Source organism: Bombyx mandarina, chromosome 19 (genome assembly GCF_030267445.1).
Source record: "Bombyx mandarina strain Sakado chromosome 19, ASM3026744v2".
Classification (NCBI taxonomy): Eukaryota; Metazoa; Arthropoda; class Insecta; order Lepidoptera; family Bombycidae; genus Bombyx; species Bombyx mandarina.
The window spans coordinates 3550780-3577507 of NC_143225.1; the positions used below are offsets into that span (position 1 = coordinate 3550780).

At 38.2% G+C, this 26728-nt stretch overlaps 1 protein-coding gene and 1 non-coding gene across 2 annotated transcripts; both read left to right on the forward strand.

Moving 5' to 3' along the window:
* The first annotated feature begins 536 nt into the window (after nucleotides 1-536).
* LOC114239334 (ionotropic receptor 84a) lies at nucleotides 537-26282 on the forward strand. The gene is made up of 12 exons (XM_089735075.1): nucleotides 537-907; nucleotides 1471-1619; nucleotides 2466-2622; nucleotides 4098-4401; nucleotides 7482-7654; nucleotides 9077-9303; nucleotides 10571-10670; nucleotides 16519-16697; nucleotides 19855-19962; nucleotides 22539-22705; nucleotides 23275-23472; nucleotides 26058-26282. Exons 1-12 carry the CDS (start codon nucleotides 769-771, stop codon nucleotides 26119-26121), a joined length of 1965 nt encoding a protein of 654 aa, XP_089591201.1. The 5' UTR covers nucleotides 537-768; the 3' UTR covers nucleotides 26122-26282.
* Nucleotides 22018-22099, forward strand: TRNAS-GCU (transfer RNA serine (anticodon GCU)). Its single transcript has one exon. It is a non-coding gene; the product is annotated as a tRNA-Ser (tRNA).
* Nucleotides 26283-26728: the final 446 nt, after the last annotated feature.

The window sequence follows — 26728 nt, forward strand, 5'->3', positions numbered from 1 at the left end:
TATGTAATTTAATAATGAAATACCTAAATTTTATTTATTTGTCTTGCCTAACTTCATTGTCATAATTTAAGAAAAAAGCTTTCACCTACATCCCTTTGTCCAAATCATCCTACATCCCTTTGTCTAAATCCGTTTTAAGCAACTCTGGCATACAAGAAAGGAGATTTTATATAAACTTCTTACTTAGAAAGTAGTAGGTATTATTGGAGTTAGGAATGTAGATGACTTGGGAATGTAAAAAAATTAAAGAAGTTCGTAATCTCTAGTCTTCTTACGGAACTATCATAGTCAATCGTAATTTTACATAAATGAGAGGAGATAGATGCTTTAAATTATCCCCAAACGTGATTCAATACAGATCTTGTTTATACGAAAGGAGATGCTTAGATGGGTGGACTAGCTTACGGCCCGCCTTATGTTAAGTGGTTACCGGAGCCCTTAGACATCTGCAAAGTAAATGCCGCCACCCACCTTGAGAAATGAGTTTTAAGGTTTTAATTTTTACAGTACAACGGCTACCCCACCCTTCAAACTGAAACGCATTACTTCACGCCAGAAATAGGCAGGGTGGTGGTACCTACCCGTGCGGACTCATAAGACGTCCTACCACCAGTTATACCAGTATATACAAATAACAAAAACTTTGAGCGTGATTATCCGTCATATCACAAACATTAGGCCACTTTTGCATAATACATAACTAAGCGATCTGATGTTACGCATAGAAACGACACATTATCTGACGGAGCTTCGACAAATACACGAAAAATGTCACCGAAGATTTTGTTTATTTTATTTTATTGCGCGCTAGTTACATGTTATAATAAAATCAATATTATTGGATCTTTTGCGAATCACAATTGGAAGCCAACATCGGTATTAGCTCCGAATTTGTGTTGGGACGATTGTGAGTAATCCCGGATCTTTTACGAATACATAATACAAATTAAATTATTTAATAGCGAATAAATGTGTATAGCTGATGTTGTCAGTTGGCTATTGTCAGTAATCATATCAATAAGCATTGATTAGTAAGATTTTCTTCTGTACGGCATTGGACTTACATTGCATGTATAGTAGAAAACAAACTCATTCCTTGAATTTAAAGTGACCCCTCAAAGTTACTAGAATAGGCAGGAAAAAAAAGGGAACAAACATCCCAGAAACTAATTGGATGCAGATAGTTTCTAATTCGTCTTTTTGGAAATCCAGAAGTAGGCTGAATTTTGTGAACCCTTTTTTGCTCTATCAGGAAATTCGAATATTGATCTGGAATTGCTTGATGCTTCTTAAATGGTAACATCGTATTCCGATGCAAAACAAAAAGCATTTATTATATGCTATATACATTCATTATTAGTAGTATATTTTTTCAAATGCAGAAAGCTATCTGAAATCTTAGCTACCCTATCTAGCTTAACCATTTTTGTAGCGTTTATTGTAATGTGATCTTACATCAATCTATTTCAGTTGAGGTAAAGGAATTAACGAAGATGCTTAATAAAATTGGAATAAATGTTGCCAAGTCACTACAACGGAATCGTACCGAATATTTCCTACAACATTGTTTGATTGTAGCCGATTTCGATTGTGGAGATACTGAAGATTTTTTGATGAAGGTACCTTTTTTTTGTCGACCAAAAAGACTCAGTAGAAAAGTTCGGCATTTTTTTATTGTTTTGATGGGTGGACGAACACACAGCCCACCTGGTTCTTAAGTGGTTACTGGAAGCCCATAGACATCTACGACGTAAATGCGCCACCCACCTTGAGATATCAGTTCTAAGGTCTCAAGTATAGTTACAACGGCTGCCCCGCCCTTCAAACCGAAACGCATTACTGCTTCACGGCAGAAATAGGCAGAGTGGTGGTGCCTACCCGTGCGGACTCACAAGAGGTCCTACCACCATTAATTACGCAAATTATATTTTTACGGACTTCATTTTTATACCACGATGTTATTCGGGACGGTTGTCCGTGCGTGATTTGTTCCCAGTTATTTATCATTGTTATTGTTATAAAGCGCTTGTCTCTCAATATAGGGCTTTCAAATAAGGTTGCTTCAAATTAAAAGGCATTGGATACATTTTGTAATTTATTGATATACTAGCTGACCCGGCAGACTTCGCAGTTCCTCAATCGATAAATAAAAGACCTAAACTTTTGTATAAAATAAACTTAAAACTAACAAAAGAAATCCGTCCGACGGGGGACACATCAAAGGAAAAACAAAATTGTTTAATTTATTTAATTCCGAGCATTTTCATATTTATCTACCTTTTAAACCTTCTCTGAACTTCCTCAAATAATTCAAGACCAAAATTAGAGACTAACGAACAGCAATTCATTTATATATATATAGATTACTCGTTTAATTAATTAACTTAATTTATCAGCGAATCGACGATTTATTTTTATTGAGTGCCTAACCGGATCTTGTTCTCTGGTTTTTAAATTTTCTATAGGCGAACGGCGAAGGTTGCTTCAAATCGCCGTACCGATGGCTGTTGATCAATTCATATGGACACAATACGGATGTATTGAGAAAATTGGATGTCCTGGTTGACAGTGACGTTGTTATAGCCAAACGAATTAATGAAGACGAGGTTTTATTCGAAGAAGGTGGGTTTTTAATGCCGTAGTATTTTTATATATCTTTATTATCTTTCTAGTACCAGTCTATTATTGCAATAAACGTCAGCGGAGAAAAGCACTGTCGGCTGGCGTAACGATAAGTTCAAAATGATAATTATAATTGACGTAAGGTAGGACCTCTTGTGAGTCCGCGCGGCTGGGTGCCACCACCTTGCCTATTTCTGCCGTGAAGCAGTAATGCGTTTCGGTTTGAAGAGCGGGGCAGCCGTTGTAACTATGCTTGAGACCTTAGAACTTGTATCTCAAGGTGGGTGGCGCATTTACGTTGCGGATGTCTATGGGCTCCAGTAACCACTTAACACCAGGTTGGCTGTGAGTTCGTCCACCCATCTAAGCAATAACAAAAAAAAAACGTAAATTTTAGTGCGGAAACTACGTCACTTAGGTATGGACATCGGTACATAAAAATAATTGTTGTATTCCACACCAATATAATTTAAAATAACTAAATTCTACAGTACATACTATGAGTAGGTATATTATCTATTTTTCTCTTTTTTGGCAAACAGATTTGCATTTAAAATAAGCCAAAAATTTCTCACTCTATAAAATATAATGCTAAATAGAATATTTTCTGATTTTGCAACCGCAAATAAAGTTTGATCGGTCAATATTCGTTTACCTAACGTATTGGCATCTGGTATTTCCGTTTGCCTGGGCTTGAGTAAAAACTCTGCATTAATGTGACGTAATACTGATTCGTTCTAAAGTCAAGTTTTTCAATGCATTTTCGACGAATTGCAAATTGCAAATCATGCATCATATTCCGTTGTATAATATTAAGCTATATTATAGGAATAATATCTTGCAAAATATCTATCATGATTCATATGTATATATTATTATTATTATGAATATTGTAAACCTTATTGTAAACAGTTGATAGTTTAATTTCGCCTTTATCTATCTTCTATCTATATATATAAAAATGAATTGCTGTTCGTTTTGGTGTATTGGTGTAAAGTTTTTGAAGCGTCGAAAATGATATTATCTTGCTCACCGATTTTCTTTCTTTCCCACTGGGTCTTCCCAGTCTTCCCAGTGGGTCCCGATTACGATCCGGTGGTAGATTTTGCGAAGCACTGCTCTTGCTGGGGCTAGTGTTACTAATTCTCTCAGGTAATGCCCGTGAGCTCACCTACTCGTCCCAGCACAGCTGGAACAGCCCCTGTTAGGCTACTAACGAATAGGTAGGAAAAACAGAACAAGGATCTGTCTCAATATACAATCGTCCAGATCAGATAACCATTTAAAAATATATTTTTTTAAATTATAAATAGTTATAATTAACATACACATTATGTTAATGCTCTTTAAACTTAGGTATACTATTCATTCAAAATTAATTCACGTTTTATCTCTATGAGATCCGGTAACACCGGCCGGATTTTGAGGCATTTTGGCGCCGGTTAACATAAAAAAAGTTTTTGTTTTTGTTACAGTGTACAAAATTTCGGAGAGCTCCAATATAACATACTTTAATAACAGATCTATGTGGTCATATAAATATTACCCGAAAAACTTAACAGCTTCTTCAGTCGCGCCGAAAGAAAATTCAACTAGCATTGACACAAATGATCCTAATATTAGCTTAAAAGAAAAAGTCCACAAAATAGGCGAAATAGAAGATTACACAAAAAATAAAGTTTTATCTTCTAGAAGAGTTAATTTGAAAAGGCACACTTTGACAATGGTAAATGTTATAACGGATAGTAATGAAACAAGAAAATATATGGACGACAGAATGTGAGTATTTTAGATTAATCAGAAAACTGTATTTTATTAACTTACTGTCGACTATAATGGTTTCAATAATAATAATAAAGTCCATACATAAATTACGAAAAATATAAGCAACTAAAAAAAGAAAAGGTTTTTAAGTTAAATTTAAAAAAGACTCGTATGTGCTAGTTTCGTGATAAAAAGTATTTGATTAATTATTATAATTAGAAGTTCAACAATGTCCTAAAACAGGTCCTCAAATTTTCTATTCAATATTGTGTGGAATTTACGCGGTAAATTACTTACAATTTTACAAGATCAAAACGGCAAATCTATTATTTATTCATATAGAAGAATAGGCCTTCAACCTCAGAAATTAACGTTGAAAATTGTCTATCATGAAACCTTATGAATAAAATGTGAATTTATTTACTATGCTATAATAAAAACGACGTATCTCCAAGTGATAGATAAAAGACAATCACCTTTCCGCTTTATGCTATAAAGATGACATTTGTCTTTTTTATACATCGTAGCATCTTGTTTTTGTAACAACAATAACTACAATATAACGTGAATATTTCTGATATCAAAACGATGTCTTACAATACGTATTCATATTCATGAGATTATATGAAAATTAAATGGCTGTTTATGTTAATGATTATGGCGATTTTATCAAAAACAGGCTATGTTAAAGGTACAGATTGAATCAGTTATGTATTCACGGAATTTTGTTATTTACAAACAAGCCTGTTCTGATTGTCGTACTTTGAACATATTGTTGTCAATACGAGTAACGCCATCTGTTGGCAAATATCAAAAACGTTTATCGAAATAACTGGTATTTGGGAATGTTCTGGAAAATTGTAGACATAGTTTTTAAAAGCATAACATAGGCCACATGAAAGTATTTCTATTTGAAAAAGGGAAATAAACTGAAAGCCGCTAAAAGAAAACCTTTTTCACTTAACAAACTTAGCTTAAATATTTCTCGTTTAAGTAGATTCATATTCCCAATTGTGATCTTGATTGACCTTCACGTGGTTCATGTTTCTCCTCTGCCTTTAAAGATGACAAAAAAATTACGTTTCGCATCCGTTCTTCAGTTTGACAGTTATTTCCTAACCTAACCTGCAATATAGAAAAAGGTGAGCTAAAACTAAAAGATTCTCTTGAGTCTTATCGAGTTGAACCTTTATTTTATTTCTGAAGCTGCCCTAGAGAAAATAATTTGGAGAAAATAATATTCATCAGTTGTTATTATGTGTATGTAGTTTTCGACTAAGATGCGAATGTGAAATGAGCAATAGAAAAGTATAAACATTAAAACATATTATATAGGTATGTCGGCGCAACTTCCCTTATTTAGTTAACTAAAAATAGTTAAAATTAACTATTTCCGTAATGTTACGCATGTCAACAACTGTTTAAGACGGTATTCAAGGGAGTTCATGACTAAGCTATCTCCACTTTCTACTACAAATACGAGTGACTATTGTCTCACAAAACAAATTTAGGAAACATTCCGACTCGAGCAGCCGACTGAGGCAGAGCTCTTTGTTTTTATCGTTGTACACTCGAGATGCAATAAATGGAATTCATTGGAATAATGAGCCTTGATTACTGTCACTATGGAAAGCAATGATGATGATGAAGAGAATGGCGTCGCAATGATGACGTTATCATTTCAAAAACACCGTGGAACCAACCAAATCTACCATATATATTTATAAAATTTGTGACAGGATTTGAATAAAAACAACACGCGAACCGAATTGAAAACGTTCACTTTCTATGTAGTATGTTTGTCGAATTACATACATTTAACGGCCGTCTGGTGTAGTGGTAAGTGACATGGTCACTACACAAGGAGGTCGCGGGTTCGAATCCCGCCAAGGGAAGATATTTGTATGATAAATATAAATGTCTTTTCCAGGGTTATGGATGTCTATTAAATATATGTATGTGTATAATAAAAATCTTACATTTATATCCGTTATCTGGTACCTGTAACACAGGTTCTTTACGAACTTATCACGGGACCATTTAACGTGGCGTGAATGTTAGTAAATATTTATTTATTTATTATTATACCCGACTCAGACGAACGGACAACACAGTCGCTGTCACCCTAAGCACGACCTTTCGGATCCTCCCGATCCACTCCCGATGCTTTTAGGCATTATTAGCACTGGTAACCGTTTTATCATCGAAATAGTTCGACGTGTATTTTAAGCCACAGTCATAACCCACTGAGTTCCCTCCCGGATCTTCCACTGGACCGCGATTTCGATCCGGTGGTAGATTCAGCGAAGCACTGCTCTTGCTAGGAAGGTATTAGCAAATTCTATTAGGCCGAGCTCCGTGAGCTTTATCTACACTCCCAGTAAAGCCAGAATGGCCCGTCATAACTTGAGGTAGGCAAAAAAAAAGTTCTAGTCCGAGAGCTGGCACCAATTTTTGGGAGGCAAGCTGAAAACTTGGTCCATACCTCTCCTGATACACCCCAACTCGGAACTACAGACCTGGCTGATGAGTAGCGGGGCTAAATAGGTTTATTTAGCCTAGGAATAAATTATCTGGCTTAATTTTTAATTATTTTTTAAACATAAAACTACAACATAAATTGCATGTTGCCACAAACATATTTCTTGAAAAAAAAAAAATATTAAGTGTTTATTTAGACCCCCAGCCATGTCTGTAGTTTGAGTGTATCAGGAGTGGTATGGAACAAGTTTTTAGCTTTCCTGAAATACCTACCCAAAAATTGGTGCCAGTTCTCCTACTATTCTCTATTTTGAAGTCTTTTAAAATATGTCCTTATGATGGTATTACGGACTAAGCTACTGAGTTCATTTTACGTCGGTTTTCGCGTTTTTTATTTACTTGATAATTCACATTCATGAGCTCACAGTCCGTCTAGTGTAAAGCGGATACTGTATACCATGAAGGCATCACACAGAGAATGCCCCCCATTACCGCGGCAATAACAGGCAGACTAGTAATGCATAGGTTCACAATACGTCTACATCTTTAGTATATTATTATTCGTACGCAGTTTCACAAATTTTTAACTATAAAACACTTTCGATTCTTTAAAGGAATCTTCATCAAGATTCAATAACGAAAATGTCATATGCCATCGTCAGAATTTGCTTTGAAATGTTGAATGCGACTGAAAAATTAATGTTTACACACACTTGGGGCTACAGAGACAAGCAAGGGAGATGGCAGGGTGTCGTCGATCATTTGATTAAGAAAGAAGCTGATCTAGGTAATGTATTTTAATTCCTACTAGCTGACCCGGCAGACTTCGTAGTGCCTCAATCGATAAATAAAAGACCTAAGCTTTTGTATACTTTTGTCTGATGGGTGACACATCAAAGGAAAAACAAAATTGTTATTTTTATTTAATTCTGAGCATTTTCATATTTATCTAACTTTTAAACCTTCTCTGGACTTCCACAAATAATTCAAGACCAAAATTAGCCAAATCGGTACAGCCGTTCTCAAGTTTTAGCGAGACTAACGAACAGCAATTCATTTTTATATATACAGATATATAAAAGATAATAGACAGATGAAGACTCGACTCGATTCGATTGCCGAAGGAGGGTAATAATTTTCTTTAAAATTTAGGTCTAATTTTATGGCACGGTTTATGGCTTTAGTCTTTTTACCGATTTAACATATAAAGTATTACTAGATTCGTTTCTATTATAACAGTGATATAACGTACTATATATCAATACGATATCCGCAAATGTAATAATTATTCATTTAATTCTATATTTGAAGATAGAACTTGTCGAATTTAACAATATTTTTACTGGTGGTACGACCTTGTTAGTCCGCATGGGTAGGTACCGCCACCCCGCCTATTTCTGCCGTGAAGCAGCATTGCGTTTCGGTTTGAAGGGTTGGGCAGCCGTTGTAACTATACTGAGACCTTAAAACTTATATCTCAAAGTGGGTGGCGCATTTACGTTATAGATGTCTATGGGCTCCGGTAGCTACTTGACCCCAGGTGGGCTGTGAGTTCGTCCACCCATCAAAGAAATAAAAAATAAAAATAGTCATCGCTATCGTCTGCTGACTCCTGTAACCCTTAACGGCAAGTGGGCCGTGAGTTATTCTGTGTATTGATCTATTAAAAATAAGCTTAACTTATACCATCGATTAAAAACTGTACACTAGCGGTCGGGGAACTTTTTAAATTATTACCCCAAAATATTTTTGTGTAAGTTGATATTACCCCATGGCGAAGAACAACAAAAAAAACGAAATCGCTTCTTTTTAGCATCTTACAAATATGTATAATATAATGCTATAATAATAGCCCCCATGATAATTTTGAAAAGAAAACAATAACTAAAAATTTAATTTAAACATCACTTATTCAATTTATCAATGTAATACCCAGTATTACTTATCGGTAATAATAGTAATATATGTAATATACAGTTGAGGAGTTTCATTTCGTTTTATCGAGTTTGAAATCACAACGACTCTAAAGAAGTTTCACTTCAATAAATACTTTTTACTCACAAAAGTTTCATTTTTACCCCCCAAAATAGCATTTTACCCCATTTGGGGTAATTTACCCCGGTTCCCCGACCGCTGGTGTACACAGTACATTGCCGGCTCAAAATACCAACAGCTAGTGATTATTAGTTAATTAAATATCCTATTTTAGGTACTTTAACCATCTTCACACAGGAACGAATGGATCGCGTTGATTATATAGCAATGGTGGGTTCTACGGCGGTGAGGTTCGTCTTTCGGGAGCCGCCTCTGGCATACATCTCCAATATCTTCGCATTACCGTTCAATACTAATGTCTGGTTAGCCATATTGATATGCGTGCTCGGTTGCTCTGGGTTTTTGTATGTGACTTCCAAATGGGAAGCCAGCATGGGAATGGTGAGTGAAATATTAACGATTTAAGCTTAGTTTGTTAATGTGGTGTAGTCTCGAATTCAATTCACTCTATGTACGAAATCAAAACGGCGAAAATGACTCACTGCTTTGGAGCAAGAATGATTCCGAATTTTTGGAATTACTTCTGAACTTGACGGAACTTTGAAACGGTGACTTTACTGCACCGCCCGCCACCGGATTAGAGTTCATCCATACTACCTGGAGCCACTACGTTCATCCACAGTGCGTTTCCAGAGATCCTTTTTGCCATCCAGCTTTGGAATGAGCTCCCCTCCACGGCGTTTCCCGAGCGCTATGACATATCCTTCTTAAAACGAGGCTTGTGGAGAGTACTTAACGGTAGGCGGCGACTTGGCTCTGCCCCAGGCATTGCTGAAGTCCATGGGCGGCGTTAACCACTCACCATCAGGTGGGCCGTATGCTCGTCTGCCTACACGGGCAAAAAAAAACAACCTTAAAAGCTCTATATTACCATATGTTAATTTTAAAATACGATTTTAAACATGTTAAGTTCCTTTTTGGAATAATTTTAATAATGTTATTGATGGTTTTTCATCTCCGATAATGCGCGTTTTAACATTATCTTTTATTTTTTTATTGCCCTTGGATCTTTTATTTATTTATTTTTTTATTGCCCTTGGAGGCAGACGAGCACACGGCCCACCTGATGGTGAGTTGTTACCGTCGCCCATGGACTTCAGCAATGCCAAGGGCAGAGCCAAGCCGCTGCCTACCGCTTAATACTCACCACAAGCCTCGTTTGAAGAAGGACATGTCATAGCGCTCGGGAAACACCGTGGAGGGGAGCTCATTCCATAGCCGGATGATACGTGACAAAAAAGACCGTTGGAAACTCACTGTGGATGACCGCAGTGGCTACAGGTAGTATGGATGAACTCTACTTCGATGGCGATCTTAAGAAACTGTAGCTCGTTTATTTTAACTAATTAACAAATTTGCAGAAATATTAAAGATTAGTATGTACTACATTAACCTTTTCATGGAAGGTTTTTTAAAGAACAAAAATTATAAATGTCTACGCTCGAGACAAAAAAAATTAAATAGCAAAAATAGTGACTGTTAATTAAACAAAAAAATTGTCCACATAATGTTAAATATATAAATAATTAATAAAAACCAAACGTACATGTATGTATGTGCCAATGTCTCAAATTGATAAAGTAAAATTAACATGCTTTGCGCATATACTTAATATATTTCTAAACGAACGGTACCTATATAATTCTAGCATCCACTGCAATTGGACGGGTCATGGGCAGACGTGTTGATACTAATCATTGGGGCTGTACTCCAACAAGGGTGTACCCTTGAGCCAAGATATGCCGCAGGTGAGTGGGTATTCATAAAAAATCACCTAAATATTGTTTGTAAAGACATGCCACAGGCGCTAGCAGTAACTGAATTAGTTTTAGTCACATTTTAAGATCCTATTAAAGCTTTTATTTAGGTAGACGGGCATACGGCCCACCTGATGATGAGTGGTTACCGTCGCCCATGGACTTCAGCAATGTTAGGGCCACAGCCAAGTCGGCGCCTACCGTTGGTTCTAGATGCATTGGAACTTCCATTTCTTATGGTACTACTAATTAAGTTCTTACTGGTGGTAGGACGTCTTGTGAGTCGGTTAGGTATCAGCACCCTACCTATTTCGGCCGTGAAGCAGTAATGCGTTTCGGTTTGAAGGGTAGGATAGCCGGTTTTACAGTTAAAACTGAGACATTAGAACTCATATCTTCACTTCCATGCCGGCTTTTACGATGTAGATCAGTGATTATCAAACTTATTTCTTTTACCGCCCCCTTTGAAAATCAATTATTTTTCAGCGCCCCCTATTTTTTATACACCCCTAAAACTTTAAAACCACAATTTCATTAATTTAATTAATAAATGATGTATTAATTTTAGTAAATGTAGTACAACGTAGTACATATATATTTGTAGATGCTATTAATGTTTCTTCATATTATTATATGTCCGTACATTGCTACAGAGCGTATATTTACAAATTTGCAAAGTAAAAATGAATTCTTCTCATCAATATGTTTGTTTAAATTCAGAATTACCAAAATAAATTGCTAGTTCACTGTACTATTACTATGCTAATTTATTAGAACGAAACTATTTTTGTTGAATATCTTTCTCATTAATATAAGATTCTCATCATAAGATAATTAAAAATTTATATTTCGACTAGTAAATAATACTACTAACAATAATAACTTATTAAACTACGAATAAGCTAAACCTGGAAGTCGTAGAGGATTTCATTTATCTGGGCTCCGTCATAGCTAGTAATGGATCCTCCGAAAAGGACCTCAGAAGGCGAATCAGTATGGCAAAGAGAGCTATGTTCCAAATGGACCGTGTTTGGGTGGCATTTTTCTCTACGGCGCACAGACTTGGACCCTCAAGAAAGCCGACCGCCAACGCATCGACGCGTTTGAGATGTGGTGCCGGAGGAAAATGCTCGGGATTCGTTGGACAGAACACAGAACCAACGAATCCATTCTTACCGAGCTCAAGATTCCAATGCACCTCCGCACTACATGCGCGCGGAGGAGTTTCGAGATCTTTGGACATATCGCCAGAAAGAGAGGTGACAATCTGGAAAAGCAGCTGGTAACAGGCGAGAAGGCACAGAGGCAGAAATCCAATGCGCTGGTCGGACCAAATACGCTCCACTCTCAATACCTCAGTCCACGTTGCTATCCACACAGCCGAGGACAGGCAGGAATGGCGCAAGATGATGCAGGAGAAAGTTATTAGAGGAGGCCACGACCCTCAGAACTGAGGATTATCGACGCAAGAAGGAAGGAAACTAGGAAAAATAAATTAATATCATTTCGTATTACAGATAAATATGGGTAATTTTTCATATAATTTTATTTTATAATTTAGAACTGGTTCAAATAAAAACCGCCCGCTTAAGTCAGCGTTTTTATTATTTGTAATAATTAATATCTATACTAATATTATAAAGAGGAAAGATTTGTTTGTTTGTATTCAATAGGCTCCGAAACTACAAAACCGATTTGAAAAATTCTTTCACTGTTTGGAAGCTTCACTATTCCCGAGTGACATAGGCTATATTCTTTTTTGAAAAAAATTAGGTATCCTTACTAAAACTCCAATAACCCAAGGTGTAAAAATTATTTACCTAAAATATTATTTACGTCGCGTGCCCTACGAAAACTATTGATGATAGAATAAAATAATGTACTACGACTTTGTAAAAAACATTACTATTTACAAAAAGTGTCGCGACAGCATATGTCTAACTATTATAGTTATGCCGCATTAAGTGTTCTTTTATTTAAAAAAATGCCCCTGGTAAGACACGGAGTGCCCCCCTACCTTCGCCGACTGGTGGCTTCCTACTTGGAGGACAGATCGGTTACGTGTACTGAGCACGGTGGGATCGTGTACAGGTTCCCGGCCGTGCGCGGTGTTCCACAGGGGTCGGTGCTCGGCCCCTTTTTGTGGAATATCGGGTATGACTGGGTACTGAGAGGTGCCCTCCTCCCGGGCCTAAGCGTAATCTGTTACGCAGACGACACGCTGGTCATGTCTCGGGGGAGAGTTTTGCTGAGTTTGCTCGTCTTGCCACCGCTGGGGTGGCGCATGTCATCGGCAAAATCAGGAGCTTAGGCCTCGACGTGACACTCAGTATAACCGAGGCCATGTGGTTCCACAGGCCGTGGAGAGTGCCACCTGTCGATGCCCATATCGTGGTTGGAGGCGTCCGTATCGGGTCGGGGTGCAGTTGAAGTACCTCGGCCTCATTCTGGACAGTCGTTGGACCTTCCGTGTTCACTTTCAGAACCTGTTCCCTCGTTTGTTGGGGGTGGCCGGCGTGTTAAACCGGCTTCTTCCCAACATCGGGGGGCCTGACCAGGTGACGCGCCTTATACAAGGCGCCCACGTGGGGCCAGTCACTAGCCGTGGGGGTAGCGAAGTTGCTGCAACGGCCGCAACGCACCATCGTGGTCAGGATCAGCCGTGGTTATCGCACCATCTCTTTCGAGGCGGCGTGTGTACTGGCTGGGACGCTGCCTTGGATCCTGGAGGCAGAGGCGCCCGCCGCTGACTATCAGTGGTGGGCTAACCTTCGTGCCCGGGGCGTGGCGCGTCCCAGCTCCGGTGTGGTCAGAGCGCGGAGGGCCCAATCTCGGCGGTCCGTGTTGGAGTCATGGTCCAGGCGGCTGGTCGTAGGACCGTCGAGGCGATTCGCCCGGTTCTTGTGAATTGGGTGAATCGTGACAGAGGACGCCTCACTTTCCGGCTCAAGCAGGTACTCACTGGGCATGGTTGCTTCGGTGAGTCCCTGCACCGGATCGGAGCCGAGCCGACGGCAGAGTGCCACCATTGTGGTTGCGACCCGGACACGGCAGAGCATACGCTCGTCGCCTGCCCCGCATGGGAGGGGCGGCGGCGTGTCCTCGTCGCAAAAATAGGAAACGACTTGTCGTTGCCGAGTGTTCTGGCATCGATGCTCGGTGACGACGAGTCGTGAAGGCGATGCTCGACTTCTCCGAGTGCACCATCTCGCTAAAGGAGGCGGTGGGGCGCGTGAGAGATGCACAGGCCCGCCGCCATCGAGCGGGGTCCAGGGAGGCGAATCTCGCCCAAGCCCTGGCCCTCTAAGTATTTCGGATCTCCCTCACATGTCGGCCTGGGGACCGGCGAAGGGGGCCTAAGAAGACGACGTGCATGCTGATCTGCACACGTTTTACGCATGAGCATCCGGGCGATGGAAGGCCGGCTATCCTCAACCCACTATTCCGTAGGATAGACCATTCTAACCGGCGCCATATAGGCGGGCTTCGGACAGCCTGCCGACCGAGAGGGCTGGTGGTCGTGGCGTCGACGATCACCAGTCCGGCGTCCCGAGGGGGAGGGTGACGGGAGAGATGTGCTCCGCCCTAAACGCTTCACTTTCCCCCCTTTGCCTTTTCATGAGCTCTGTCTCATGCGAGGTTTGGATGCTAGTTGTTGAGCGACAAGAGGTTTTTGTCGGTTCGACTCCAACATGCCCCGCCCTCCATCCCCAGTGAAGGGCGGAAGTCCAGCGATTTCCTCTTGACAAAAAAAAAACGTGTGGCACTCGGGAACTGCGGCGGTAAAGCTATTGCATAGCATTTTTTATCAACTTATGACATTATAATTAGACAATGATAATTTAATATTAAAACAACAATAAAACAAGACCACGCTATATTAAACCTTAGTAAAGGCAAAACCTTAACTGTCCCCTTCACACTCATAAGCTAAACCGCGCGAGAGAGAAATGTGCTCACTTTTCATGATGCGCATGCAGTGTGACGTCACGCCACGCGCTTATTCACAAACACTACACAAGCGCAACGTGTGAATGTGTTGAACGCGAGCTACATGGTAGCCGGAGTGAGGGATGTTAGGTTTTTTTCGTTACGGAATTTCATGATTCGGTCGCCGCGCTCAAGGCCCGCGATAAAAGCTATGCAATAGCTTAAAAATGTATGAACTTGTAATAAAATCTCCTTGGCTATACTATTTGTATCTGGCTGGTTTTGGTATGATTAAAAGTTTAAGTTCGAAAGAAGATAATTCCAAATTAAAATTAGGAAGATGTGTGATTTTATTTATTTTTCGTACTGTCAAGATGAGTGAATCTAATGAAGATATTCGATACATTTTAAAATTTTACTACAAAAAAGGTAAAAAAGCAACGCCAGCTGTGAAAAAATATTGCGATGTTTATGGACCTAGTGCAGTGTCTGTGAGAATAGCACAAATTTGGTTTAAGCGTTTTCAATTCGAAAATGTTGATGTCAAAAATGCACGTCGCTCTGGTCGCCCTATTACGGATAAAATTGATGCCATTTTTGAAAAAGTGGGGAAAAGATCGGCATATCAGTAGTTACGACGTAACTGAAGAACTGGGAATTGACCACAAAATAGTTATGGCGCATTTGAAAAAAACTGGGTACACAAAAAAGCTCACTGAAAGGAACCTAATGAACCGTGTACTCATTTGTGATTCTTTATTACGACGTAATGAAATCTAACCATTTTTGAAGAGGCTGATAACTGATAACTGGTGATGAAAAGTGGATCACGTACGACAAGAACGTACGAGAAAAGTTGTGGTCAAAGGCCGGTCAGGCTTCACAGACTCTGACAAGACCCGGGTTAACTCGCAAAAAGGTGATGCTGCCTGTGTGGTGGGATTGGAAGGGCATTATACATTATGAGCTGTTACCACCAGACAGGACCATCGATTCTGAACTCTACTGCGAACAACTGATGAGATTAAAGCAAGAAGTTGAGAGAAAGCGGCCGGAATTAATCAACAGAAGGGGTGTGGTTTTTCATCACGATAACGCTAGACCTCACACATCTTTAGCCACTCAGCAAAAATTAAGAGAGCTTGGCTGGGAGGTGTTAATGCATCCGCCGTATAGTCCTGACCTTGCACCTTCAGATTTCTACCTGTTTCGGTCTCTTCAGAATTCTTTAGGCAGTGTCAGGTTAACATGACGAGAGGACTGCCAAAACCAATTGTCGCGGTATTTTGATCAGAAGCCCCAAATTTTCTATAGCAATGGGATCATGTCCCTACCTACAAGATGGCAAAAAGTTATCGAACAAAATGGTACCGACATACTTTAGTTAAATGTGAATAAACTATATTAAAAAATGTTGTGAATGTTCTTAAAAAATGCGAAGAAACTTTTTCCCCAACCTATTATTATATAGAAAGAAAATAGTAAACAATGTTTACAATAAGTGAGCTGTTTAGGCTTACTATACTATTTGACATTGGACGGTAATGGGTAAATTAAGTAAATGAAATTACAAATTTTACAGCGCCCCCCTAACCCACATCAACGCCCCCCGTTTTTTCCTGGGCCCCTTAACGCCCCCCTCTAGGTTTCAAACGCCCCCAGGGGGGCGTTATCGCCCACTTTGAGAAAGACTGATGTAGATGTTTAAGGGCTCCGGTAACCACTTAACACCAGGTCAGTCGTGAGCTCATCCACCCATTAAGACAATACTTTTTTTAATTAGTAATAAAATAAATTTTAACGCTTTTTTACTTGTATAGAAATAAACTTAACATTTTCATTTAAACGGACCTCAAAACTGTTCTTACGATGCCAATACAAAAATCTAAGTAAAATACTTCATTTGTAGGGAGATGCGTGACATTGATACTCTTCGTGGCCCTGACGATACTGTACGCTGCGTATTCAGCCAACATAGTTGTCTTATTAAGAGCTCCGAGTTCTTCGGTCAGGTCTTTGCCAGACCTCCTGAACTCTCCGTTAAAACTTGGAGCCAGTGACTTTGAATATAATCGGTACTTTTTTAAAGTGAGTATGGTTTTTTACTGGTGGTAGGACCTGTTGTGAGTCCGCGCGGGTAAGTACCACCGTCCTGCCTATTTCTGCCGTGAAGCAGTAATGCGTTTCGGTTTGAAGGGCGGGGTAGCCGTTGTAACTATACTGAGACCTTACAACTTATATCTCAGGGTGGGTAGCGCATTTGCGTTGTAGATGTCTATGGGCTCCAGTAACCATTTAACACCAGGTGGGCTGTGAACTCGTCCACCAATATAAGCAATACATAAAAAAAGTCTCCATAAATTCTTCTAGGACTTTTGCGGAGTAGTCATATTTGAAAAATAGCGTATAGTAGAGGTACGTAAAAATCTGTCGCGCGCATTGGATATTTTATACCTTTTTTTTTATGATTGCTTACATTGGTGGACGAGCTCACAGCCCACCTGGTGTTAAGTGGTTACTGGAGCCCATAGACATCTACAACGTAAATGCGCCACCCACCTTGAGATATAAGTTCTAAGGTCTCAAGTATAGTTACAACGGCTGCCCCATCCTTCAAACCGAAACGCATTACTGCTTCACGGCAGAAATAGGCCGGGCGTGATGTGTTTTATGGGTTTTCAATTAAATAAAAGGATAGTATTAACATTGGTTTAATTGAGAGATTAACACCCGTATCTTTAGTCGTTTTAACGAGCTTAACTCGACTCGACTCAACCTCCAACGCGCGTTTTGGTATGATTAGTCGTAAAAATAAACTCCACTCAAACGTCCTTGGAAAAATTTCCTAACCGGAGTGAAGTAAGCGAACTGTCAAGTCAAGGTACGTCGCGACGTACCTTGAACGTTCCTCAAGGCTGGTTTTCTATCAATGTCCAAATAGTATGTGGACCACAAATGGAAATATATGATATTGTTGTGCAATGGCCTGGATCTGTGCATGATTCCCGCATATTTTGATAATTTAAGTTTGATAATATTTATTAATAAAGTAAATAGTTCGAGGTTAGACATTTGAAACTCTTTATTTTATTTACCTACATAAGAGACATATTTTGCTTACTACCTGATAAATAAAGTCAATGCGATTATAAGTTTTATTTATATAATAATAAACTGGTGGTTGTGGAAAAGCACTTCAACAACACGATGCAACCAAAATCACACAAAAGCGGCGAATAAAAATACAAAGCCGGATCCGAAATCTAAAATAATAATAGGTTAGAAAATAAATAATACACTTTCAGATTTACCGCACGCACACATATTTACGAATAACTTAGGTTATATATAATCTTACTCTATGCGAATAACTCAGCAACCAAAACATCAAACAAGTTCATCTAGTGTCAAACAGACAGCGGCAGCTTGACTTTGACATTAAACAATGACCATAGACTACAGAACTCTATGTGTTTGATGCTAGCTTGATCAAATTTTCATCATTATTACCTCACTCGAGGACAGTTGAGGAATATTGTAATGGTCGACTAAAAATACCAAACTCGAGTAAGTTTGGAGGGAATTCTCGAGCATCATCGGATGAGTTAAGAGTGGAGGACTATTTTACGAAACGTCTAAAGATACGGGCATAAAACACACTGAGAACACACTTAGGGTGGATTCGACCAAACAAGAGTAAATCTTATTCTTAGAATAACTCGTCAGTTAATCGAGAGTAAATCAATTTTACGTTTTACCATCTACAATTCTAAGAATAGTGGGCCTATTCGGGAATTGTTACTATACCGCCGTTTCGCACGGAATAACGGAGCTATTCCTAGAATAAAGTAATGGCGTCAGTCAGTTCAATCGTCATTTCATAAATATTTATTCTGTTTTTATTTCAAGTCAACGCAATGCATTAAATTATTATTAATAGTCTGGCGTTGTATAATGCAACTTTTAAACGAAAAAAGATAAAACCACACGACAAAACTTGACAATTCCCTCAAACAAACAACAAATAAAAATAACACGTTTGACAGCTAGATAACTTTTACACTACCGCTACTTTTTCACACTAAAATACGGCAAAATCGAGTTTAAGCTTGTACGCTCTTACACTATGCCGTTGTACAACAACATTTATTTGCCGGATTTTATTTTCGTTCACCATTAACTCTGCTATTCGCGTATTGTTATTCCTAGCGCAAGTTTACGTGGAAAAACGACTATGGTTTTACTCGAGATTAAAATCATGGAATAGGTTATTCCTCTTGTATAGTTACTCGTGTATAAATTTAAGTTTGGTCGAATCCACCCTTAGAGCGACGACCAACAGAGTACTTTTTGTATAGACACAGAGTAGTTAATGTGACAGTTCACATTACAAGAAATGCACAGACTATGTATAAAGGCTCATATTTAAATACAACAGGGTGGTGGTACCTACCCGTGCGGACTCACAAGAGGTCCTACCACCAGTAAAAATTGTGCGATTTGAATTTGAGTTAATGATGTCAGTTTTGCGGTTCTGTAACAATCACAAACAATTTTAATGATTCTATCGGAGGAGCTTTTAAAGCAATGCCTACTATCCTTTTTAAGTTTTGCTTGCCGAAAAAAAAAATTGAGCTAATCCCAAAACATCAGTGATGGGAATTTTTTCTTCTTTTTCTTTAAGTATGGCAATTCGAGATGAATTTGATTTATTATTATTAAATTGAGACCTTAATCAATTGGAATGAAATTAAATTACGAATGAAACGACATAAAATGGGATGAAATAAAGTTTCAGTAAAAACGTGGCTATATATTTATTTAAAGTTCAGTGGACTTTTTGAAAGAATCAGAGAAGCCATGTCCAGAGATCTTGTCTCATTTTCACACGTTTGTGCACTTTCACCGTTTGTAAATGGCAAATAAACCGTTGACACACGTTTGATCCTGAAGAAACACTTTAAATTAAAAAAAAAAAAACAATTCACACAACTTCTCTCCTCGCGTTCCCACGAAAAGTTAGGTTGGTCTTTATTCGCAATATAATTGTAGTAGTGTTGCCGTTCGTGAGGGCACATTTAATGGTAAACACCTTTTTAGATCTAGCAGTAAGAAAGTTACTTAAGATTTTGTCATTAATTTTAATAAATATATTATGCAATATTTGCAAACGAATTAATTTTTTACAATGTATTTAATAATGCTTTTGTAAATTTTTGTGAGAAGTTTGAGATCTATTTTCCAGAAATTAAATGATCCAATAAGAAAAGCTATTTACGACAAGAAAATTGCGCCCAAAGGCAAGAAGCCCAATTTCTACAGCATGGAAGATGGAGTGGAGAAAATAAGGAAGGTTAGTGCGAAATGTATTTATTTGAAATGATCCATGATATTAGAACGCGAGAGTAAATTTGTTTGTTTGTTTGTTAGTTTCACATCTCAACTACGCAACCTATGAAATGACCTACGAAAATCATGTAGGATACATATTTCATCCGGAGAAAAAAAAAGCCCCAAGGATATTTTTATTTTATTTTAATGGTGGTTGTATCTTACCGGTGGTAGGACCTCTACTGAGTCCGCGTGGGTAGGCACCACCACCACGCCTATTTCTACCGTGAAGCATAAATGCGTTTCGGTTTGAAGGGAGGGCCAGCCGTTGTAACTATACTTGAGACCTTATAACTTATATCTCGAGGTGGGTGGCGCATTTACGTTGTAGATGTCTATGGGCTCCAGTAACCACTTAACACCAAGTGGGCTGTGAGCTCATCCACCCATCTAAGCAATAAATAAATAAAAAAGTGGATTGCTATGTAAATGCTAATAATATTATGTAACGGAATCGTTCGCCTTTGGAGTCTCCTCCACGCTTAAAGCTAACTTTAAAAAGACCAGTGAACGGTAGGCTATGACCTGGCAACAACCATGACATTGGTGAGGTTGACATTGTCCAGGAAGCAGTGACGATTCACTATCAGGTACATTGTGTGCTCGTCAGCCTTCGAAGATGATAAACGTGAACACATTGTTCGGAGGAAATCTATACTAATATTATAAAGCCGAAGGTTTGTTTGTTTGAACGCGCTAATCTCAGGAACTAATGGTCCGATTTGAAAAATTATTTCAGTGTTAGATAGCCCATTTATTGAGGAAGGCTATAACATCACGGTAAGGCAAGTGGATCACCAATAAAGAATGTTTCAAAATAGGGGTTTAAATGGCTCCTTAACATCCTCCTAATAATTCAAAAATATTTTCACTTTCTATGTAAATGAAGTGGGAGTAAAATTTAGCGTTATACCAAAGTATTTCCACGCGGACGGAGTCACGGGTTAAAGCTAGTCATTTAAATAAATTAAATAGTACCAAACACGTTTCATATTATTTAGTATCTATTTTTTTTTTACTTAGGCATATGTTTTTGGAACAATTTTTTTTACCTACCTATTAGCTGGTAGCCTAAGAGACTATTCCAGATACATCCGGACCGGTAGGTGAGCTAACGTGCTCGACCTGAGAGAATTTACTAACACTAGCCCTAGCAAGAAATATAGTATAAGAATATCGCAGGATCGGAAGCGCGACCCATTGAGAAGATTCGGTTTAGAATACGCTATTGTCATACTTTACCTATGCGTTTTTTTTAATTCTCCAGTTTACCTTGTTGGAATGTTAAAGAGGAATATTAAAACACGGTGACAAGTAATTGGAACTGTTCATTAAATTGCGTAAGGCGTTTTGTGAGAAGCAACGCGTCGGTCTATGTTTATTTCTGTTGCTTAGCATCCAACTCAACCAAATGTAGAGTGAGACAGCTAATACAATCGAGGCTCCCATGTCTATGAGACCGTGAATTCTTTTGCCCATTTTCAATTTAAAAAAATATATAATTATGATGTATAAAAACTGCTTCTGTATTCAGTACATACTTATCCAGTAGTAATAGCGTAAAAAGGAATTCATAGAAAATATATTTCACATTTGTTTAAATAAAATAGTAATTATTTGTTTAAATTTTAATAAACTCAGTCACCTTGAAACTTACTTACCTCATGGGAAACTTGTCCGAAAATCCGCCTAGATTATTTTATGATTTAGTTTATAGTTCTTATATACACGATTTATGAGGTGTAATTTCAAAACTATAGCGGTTTTTTTTATCTTACTTTATTTGAAGTAGCTACTGAAGTAATCTCTTAACAATTGAATTAAGTTTGTTCTCTCCAACACAAGTCCCGATCAAAAACATAGTTTAAACCCAATTCATGCTGGATATTACGTAATATCGATAAATTGTATTTAAAACTTCTGCATTAACAATTAAAAACAATTGCGTAAATAAGCTAATGTCATGTTTATTCCAGTGGTTGCGTAATATACCTTTAATTTATACAACTGATAAGCTGACGAGGTGGCCGAGTGGTTAAGGCGTTGGACTGCTAATCCAATGTGCTCTGCACGCGTGGGTTCGAATCCCATCCTCGTCGAGATCTTTTGGAACATTAGAAAGAATTTTGATAAAGTAAAATTTGAACATTATAGCTTTATTATCATGAACTGTCATTATTATTATTTCTCTAAAATAATATAATTATTTACTCAAGACACAATTAACATAAAAAAATAGTCAACAAGCTACATGATACACCTATACTTATATATACTTATACCAAACTAAAAATAAAACTAAATAATTTAAAAAATCGCGACCCCAAGTCGCTGAATTCTCGTAAATTATTCTGTAGGTATTGAAAGTATTTTTTTTTAAGAAATACATTAGTTTAGATTGTTTCCTTTTTTGCCCTATCTACTAATGAAAAAGCTCACCATCTGATGCGGTGCCTAAGAGATTTCAGCATCGTCATGGCCGCATCGCTTGAAAATCCGAGAATTTTACTGTCGACCAAAAACCAACGTTCTTCGCAGGGGCTATTCGCGTTCCACATGGAATTGAATCCGGGTTACAGGCTGATTCAGGAGACGTACCGAGAGGACGAGAAGTGCGACCTGGTGGAAATCGATTACATTAACGAAATCGATCCCTGGGTGCCCGGACAGAAAAGGTCACCTTTCAAAGACCTGTTCAAAATAAAGTAAGGACATTTCATTGGTGAATAGCTTTAATAATGGGAGTCCCCAACGGAAGCAAGTGGTACTTGTCTTCTGGTCAAAGAGTCTTACTCAACTTTTTCAGGTTCATCCTCTCGTGGAGTACTGTTCTCATTTCCAGTTCGGCATTACTTGTATTTGAGTCCAAACAAATAAGGGTCTTTCGGATGGTCAATAATCCTTTGGGTTCCCTCTATGGCTTAAACCGTTTCTTCCATGGAGGTTGTACCACCAGCTTGAGCAGTATTAATGCTAGCTGCCTAGAATAGCTGTGTGCAAACAAGAAGCATTCCCAAGAGACAATTTTCTTCATTTTCCGTCGTTTCCTGAGCGACTTGTCATGATACAAACGTGGTTCGAAACCAATTCTCGGTACTGGGCACCGATTTAACCATATCCCTGGCAAAGCTGATGTTCATCCGTCCACCACTCAATCGAGGCTTATTTGCAAAGCTATGATTAGAATGAAAACCCATCTAATCTAATCTAATACTAAACTTGTTCATCATTACGTCGTATTTGTGGTAATCTCATTTGGCGCGTCTACATTTAGCTTCCTCAAGATCCGCGAGTCGGGAATCCAAGCGGCTATACACCACCGTCTGCACGTGCCCAGGCCTCGTTGCTCCGGAACTGTCTCCACGTTCAGTAGCGTCGGCATAACCGACATGTACCCGGCCATGCTGGCGACCTTGTATGGAATGCTGCTCGCCCCGGCCGTTTTACTTGTGGAGATAGCGCACATGAAACTGTAAGTACGGTTTCAGTTTACACAGTCTGATAGAATTGAACTAAAGTTAGACTGAGTCGAATGTTTTGCGTCCATTGCGGGTTCTGTTGACAATAACGGCCAACGGCGTCATATTTTTCTCTCTTGTTTTTTGTCTACAATATCGATTCAGAATAAAATGGAAGTCTTAACTAAAGGCAATCTGAAGCTTTTTAATACGCTTTTATTAGCTTCAGACGTATGTATGTTAGTATGTACCTAGTCAGGTCATAAATTCTGTCACATGTTTAATGTAAAATAATTGAAACAAGTTTATTCATTATGTAACCATTCATATACCAAAATGAACTTAACAAAACATAGATTTTTATGACACTAAAGTTTATTCAAAATGACCTCCGTGATTTTGAATACAGGCCTTCAATCTGCGCGGCCAGTCGTCTATCGCAGCACGAACGAGGTCCATGTCAATATCGGCGGCTACCTTAATCAAGGGTGTCTTGAGTGACTCCAAATTGGGATGAGGCTTTGAGCACGCCTTTTCCTCCAAGTGTTGCCATATCTTGTAATCTAACGGATTCAAATCTGGACTGGAGGAGGGCCAGTCTTCGTGCCGGATGAAGTCGATTTCACGCGCCGCCAGCCAGTCTTGTGTGCTCTTCGCTCTATGAGCTGGCGCCGAATCTTGTTGGAATACCCAGTGCCTGTTATTGAACATGGTATGAAAAACAGGTTCCACAAGGTTCGTCAGGACTATATTTTACAACTACACAACTGCATTCGTTTTTACACCTTTCTCACAAAAATGTACCTCTGTTAAGCCCCAATAAGAAACTCCCAACCATACCATGAGCGAGGATGGAAAATGACCTCATTGGACACGCGGAATACGGTTGCTCGCTTCTTCACTACTGTGTGCGTACACCTTATCATTTTGTTTGTTGTAGCTCTCTTCTACGGTAAAAATGTTTTCATCCGAAAAAAGAATTTCCCGATATTTTTTTCCCGCGTACCGCTTCAACAAAGCGCGGCATCTCTTCAGTCTCAGGTCCATTAGACGAGCATTCAAACGATGTCCTGTTTTTCTTCGATATGCCCGAAGCCCTAAGTCTTCATTTAACACCCTTTTCACCGTGGTTCTGCTTAACCCCATCTGAAGGGGCCAACAGTTTCTGCTTACGTTTGGGATTTCTTTGAATTCGCGCCTTCACAGCTTTTATCACTGCTGGAGTCCTAACAGACCGAGGGCCACCACTTCTTGACCTGTCATCTACACTAGAGTCTTCATTGTATCGTTTGATGGTACGATAAACGAATCTTTTGGTTATATTCAAATTTTTCAGTATGTTAAAAATTTGAATTGGCGCGTAACCGCAACGATGCAACGCAATAACTGCAACACGGTCTTCTTTAAGCGTCCACGCCATATTTAAAAATGAGTAAAATTCTAGAAGTATACATTTTTATTTTCATGAACAATTCGAAATTCGAATTCAATAAACTTTTTTGTGGGCAGCATTCTAAAAGAAAAGTTTTTACTGTGTGACAATACTTATGACCTGACTAGGTATATTTGTAACGGAATCTTTGAACATGATTTTAACCCCCTTCAAAACGTCGGATTAACTCGAGTTTGGTACTTATTAAGGACCGATGACAATTCAATATTTAAAAAAAAAAAAAAAAAATTTAAAAATTTGTAATTCAGCTAAAAAATTAAAAATAAATAATAGTTTTATAAAACTAACAAAATACGCTTTTATAGAAAATCCAACTAAAAAATAGAAAATATATTTGAATTTAAAATTGTGTAAGAAAAAAATATTTCAGTAGTAGATCAAAATGATTTCAGATTTCAGTAGTTGTAAATATTTTATGAACAGATATGAGTAGAAGGGTTATTTTGATAATATCCTGAAAAGCACCCCACGCTTTTTATAATAAAATCATTTTTTCTTACACTATTTTTAATTCAAATTTATTAAAATTTATTCTCTATTTTTTTTAGTTCGATTTTCTATAAAAGCGTATTTTGTTGGTTTTTTTTAAACTATTATTTATTAAACCAACGCCTCTATCTACATATATATTAATACGCGAAGCAAAAACTTTGTATCCCTTCTTACGAAAATTGCGCGGACGGAGGAGTTTGAAATTTTCCACACTTATAGAGAATATAGAGAAGAAGTGCACAATGCTAATAATTTTAAAGGATAATGCATAAAAGATACATTAAATCAATAAAGAAAACATTACATACACTACATACCATGTGTTTGACGCACACACGCATGCATACTATTTATTGTCAAACTTTTGTTTTTGACGTCTGTTGTCAAATTGAGAATAGATTAAATATTGTTTGTGTTTGTTAATATTTTTTATAATGTAGTCTTGACGAAATTTGTGATTATAGAAGTATAAAATACAATCATAATAGTGTACAAACTTACAATTTCAATTAATTATAGTCGAATTTCGACTACTGCGGGACCTCTAGTATAAATTACGAGTTGACGGCTAAACGTTTTAGACAATGTCATTATGAATGCGGTGCGCGTCTAAGGATTTAAAGGATAAAAAGTGGTTTTTATTATTTATTTCAGGATGCTCGTCAGAATGAAGAAGGCTGATACCGAAAATGCTTACGTCACGCCCTTCGTCAATTGAACATAATAGCTATCTGTTCACGAAAGCTAATAAAAGCACAGAACACGACATTTTAGATGTTTTGTTAATGAAAATTCTTAACATTGCACATTATCTAGGTCACAATTACATTTTAATTATTGTATGTATATTCGGTTATAATAAAGTATTATAATTGAGGATTTGTTTCTTTTTTTACATATTTAATTAATATTTATTTAGCAGATATATTACTGGAGGCTTCGAACTCATGTCTGAAGGAAATCACGGCATGGACGCACCGATGTAATGCTCCGAAAACCGCTTAACAACAGGTGCGCCGTGAGCTCGTTTACGCAATTAAAAAAGAAATAGAACCATACAGGCAGGTTGTCGAAAATGTAATTGGAAAATTTTCATAAACGGAATATTGACACAAGTACGTAAATAAATAAATAGTTAGTTGTTTTATAAAGAAAGAATTACTGGTGGCCCAAAGGCTTTTCCAGTTTCACCAGGACAGGTGGGCGAGCAAAGGCTCGGCCAGGAGGAGTGAGTTTGCAAACAGCTGCCCGAGCGCCTCCAAAGGAGACCTAACAACTCAAGAGCAGTTGCCTCGCGAATAAATCTAAATACATTATTCTAGAAC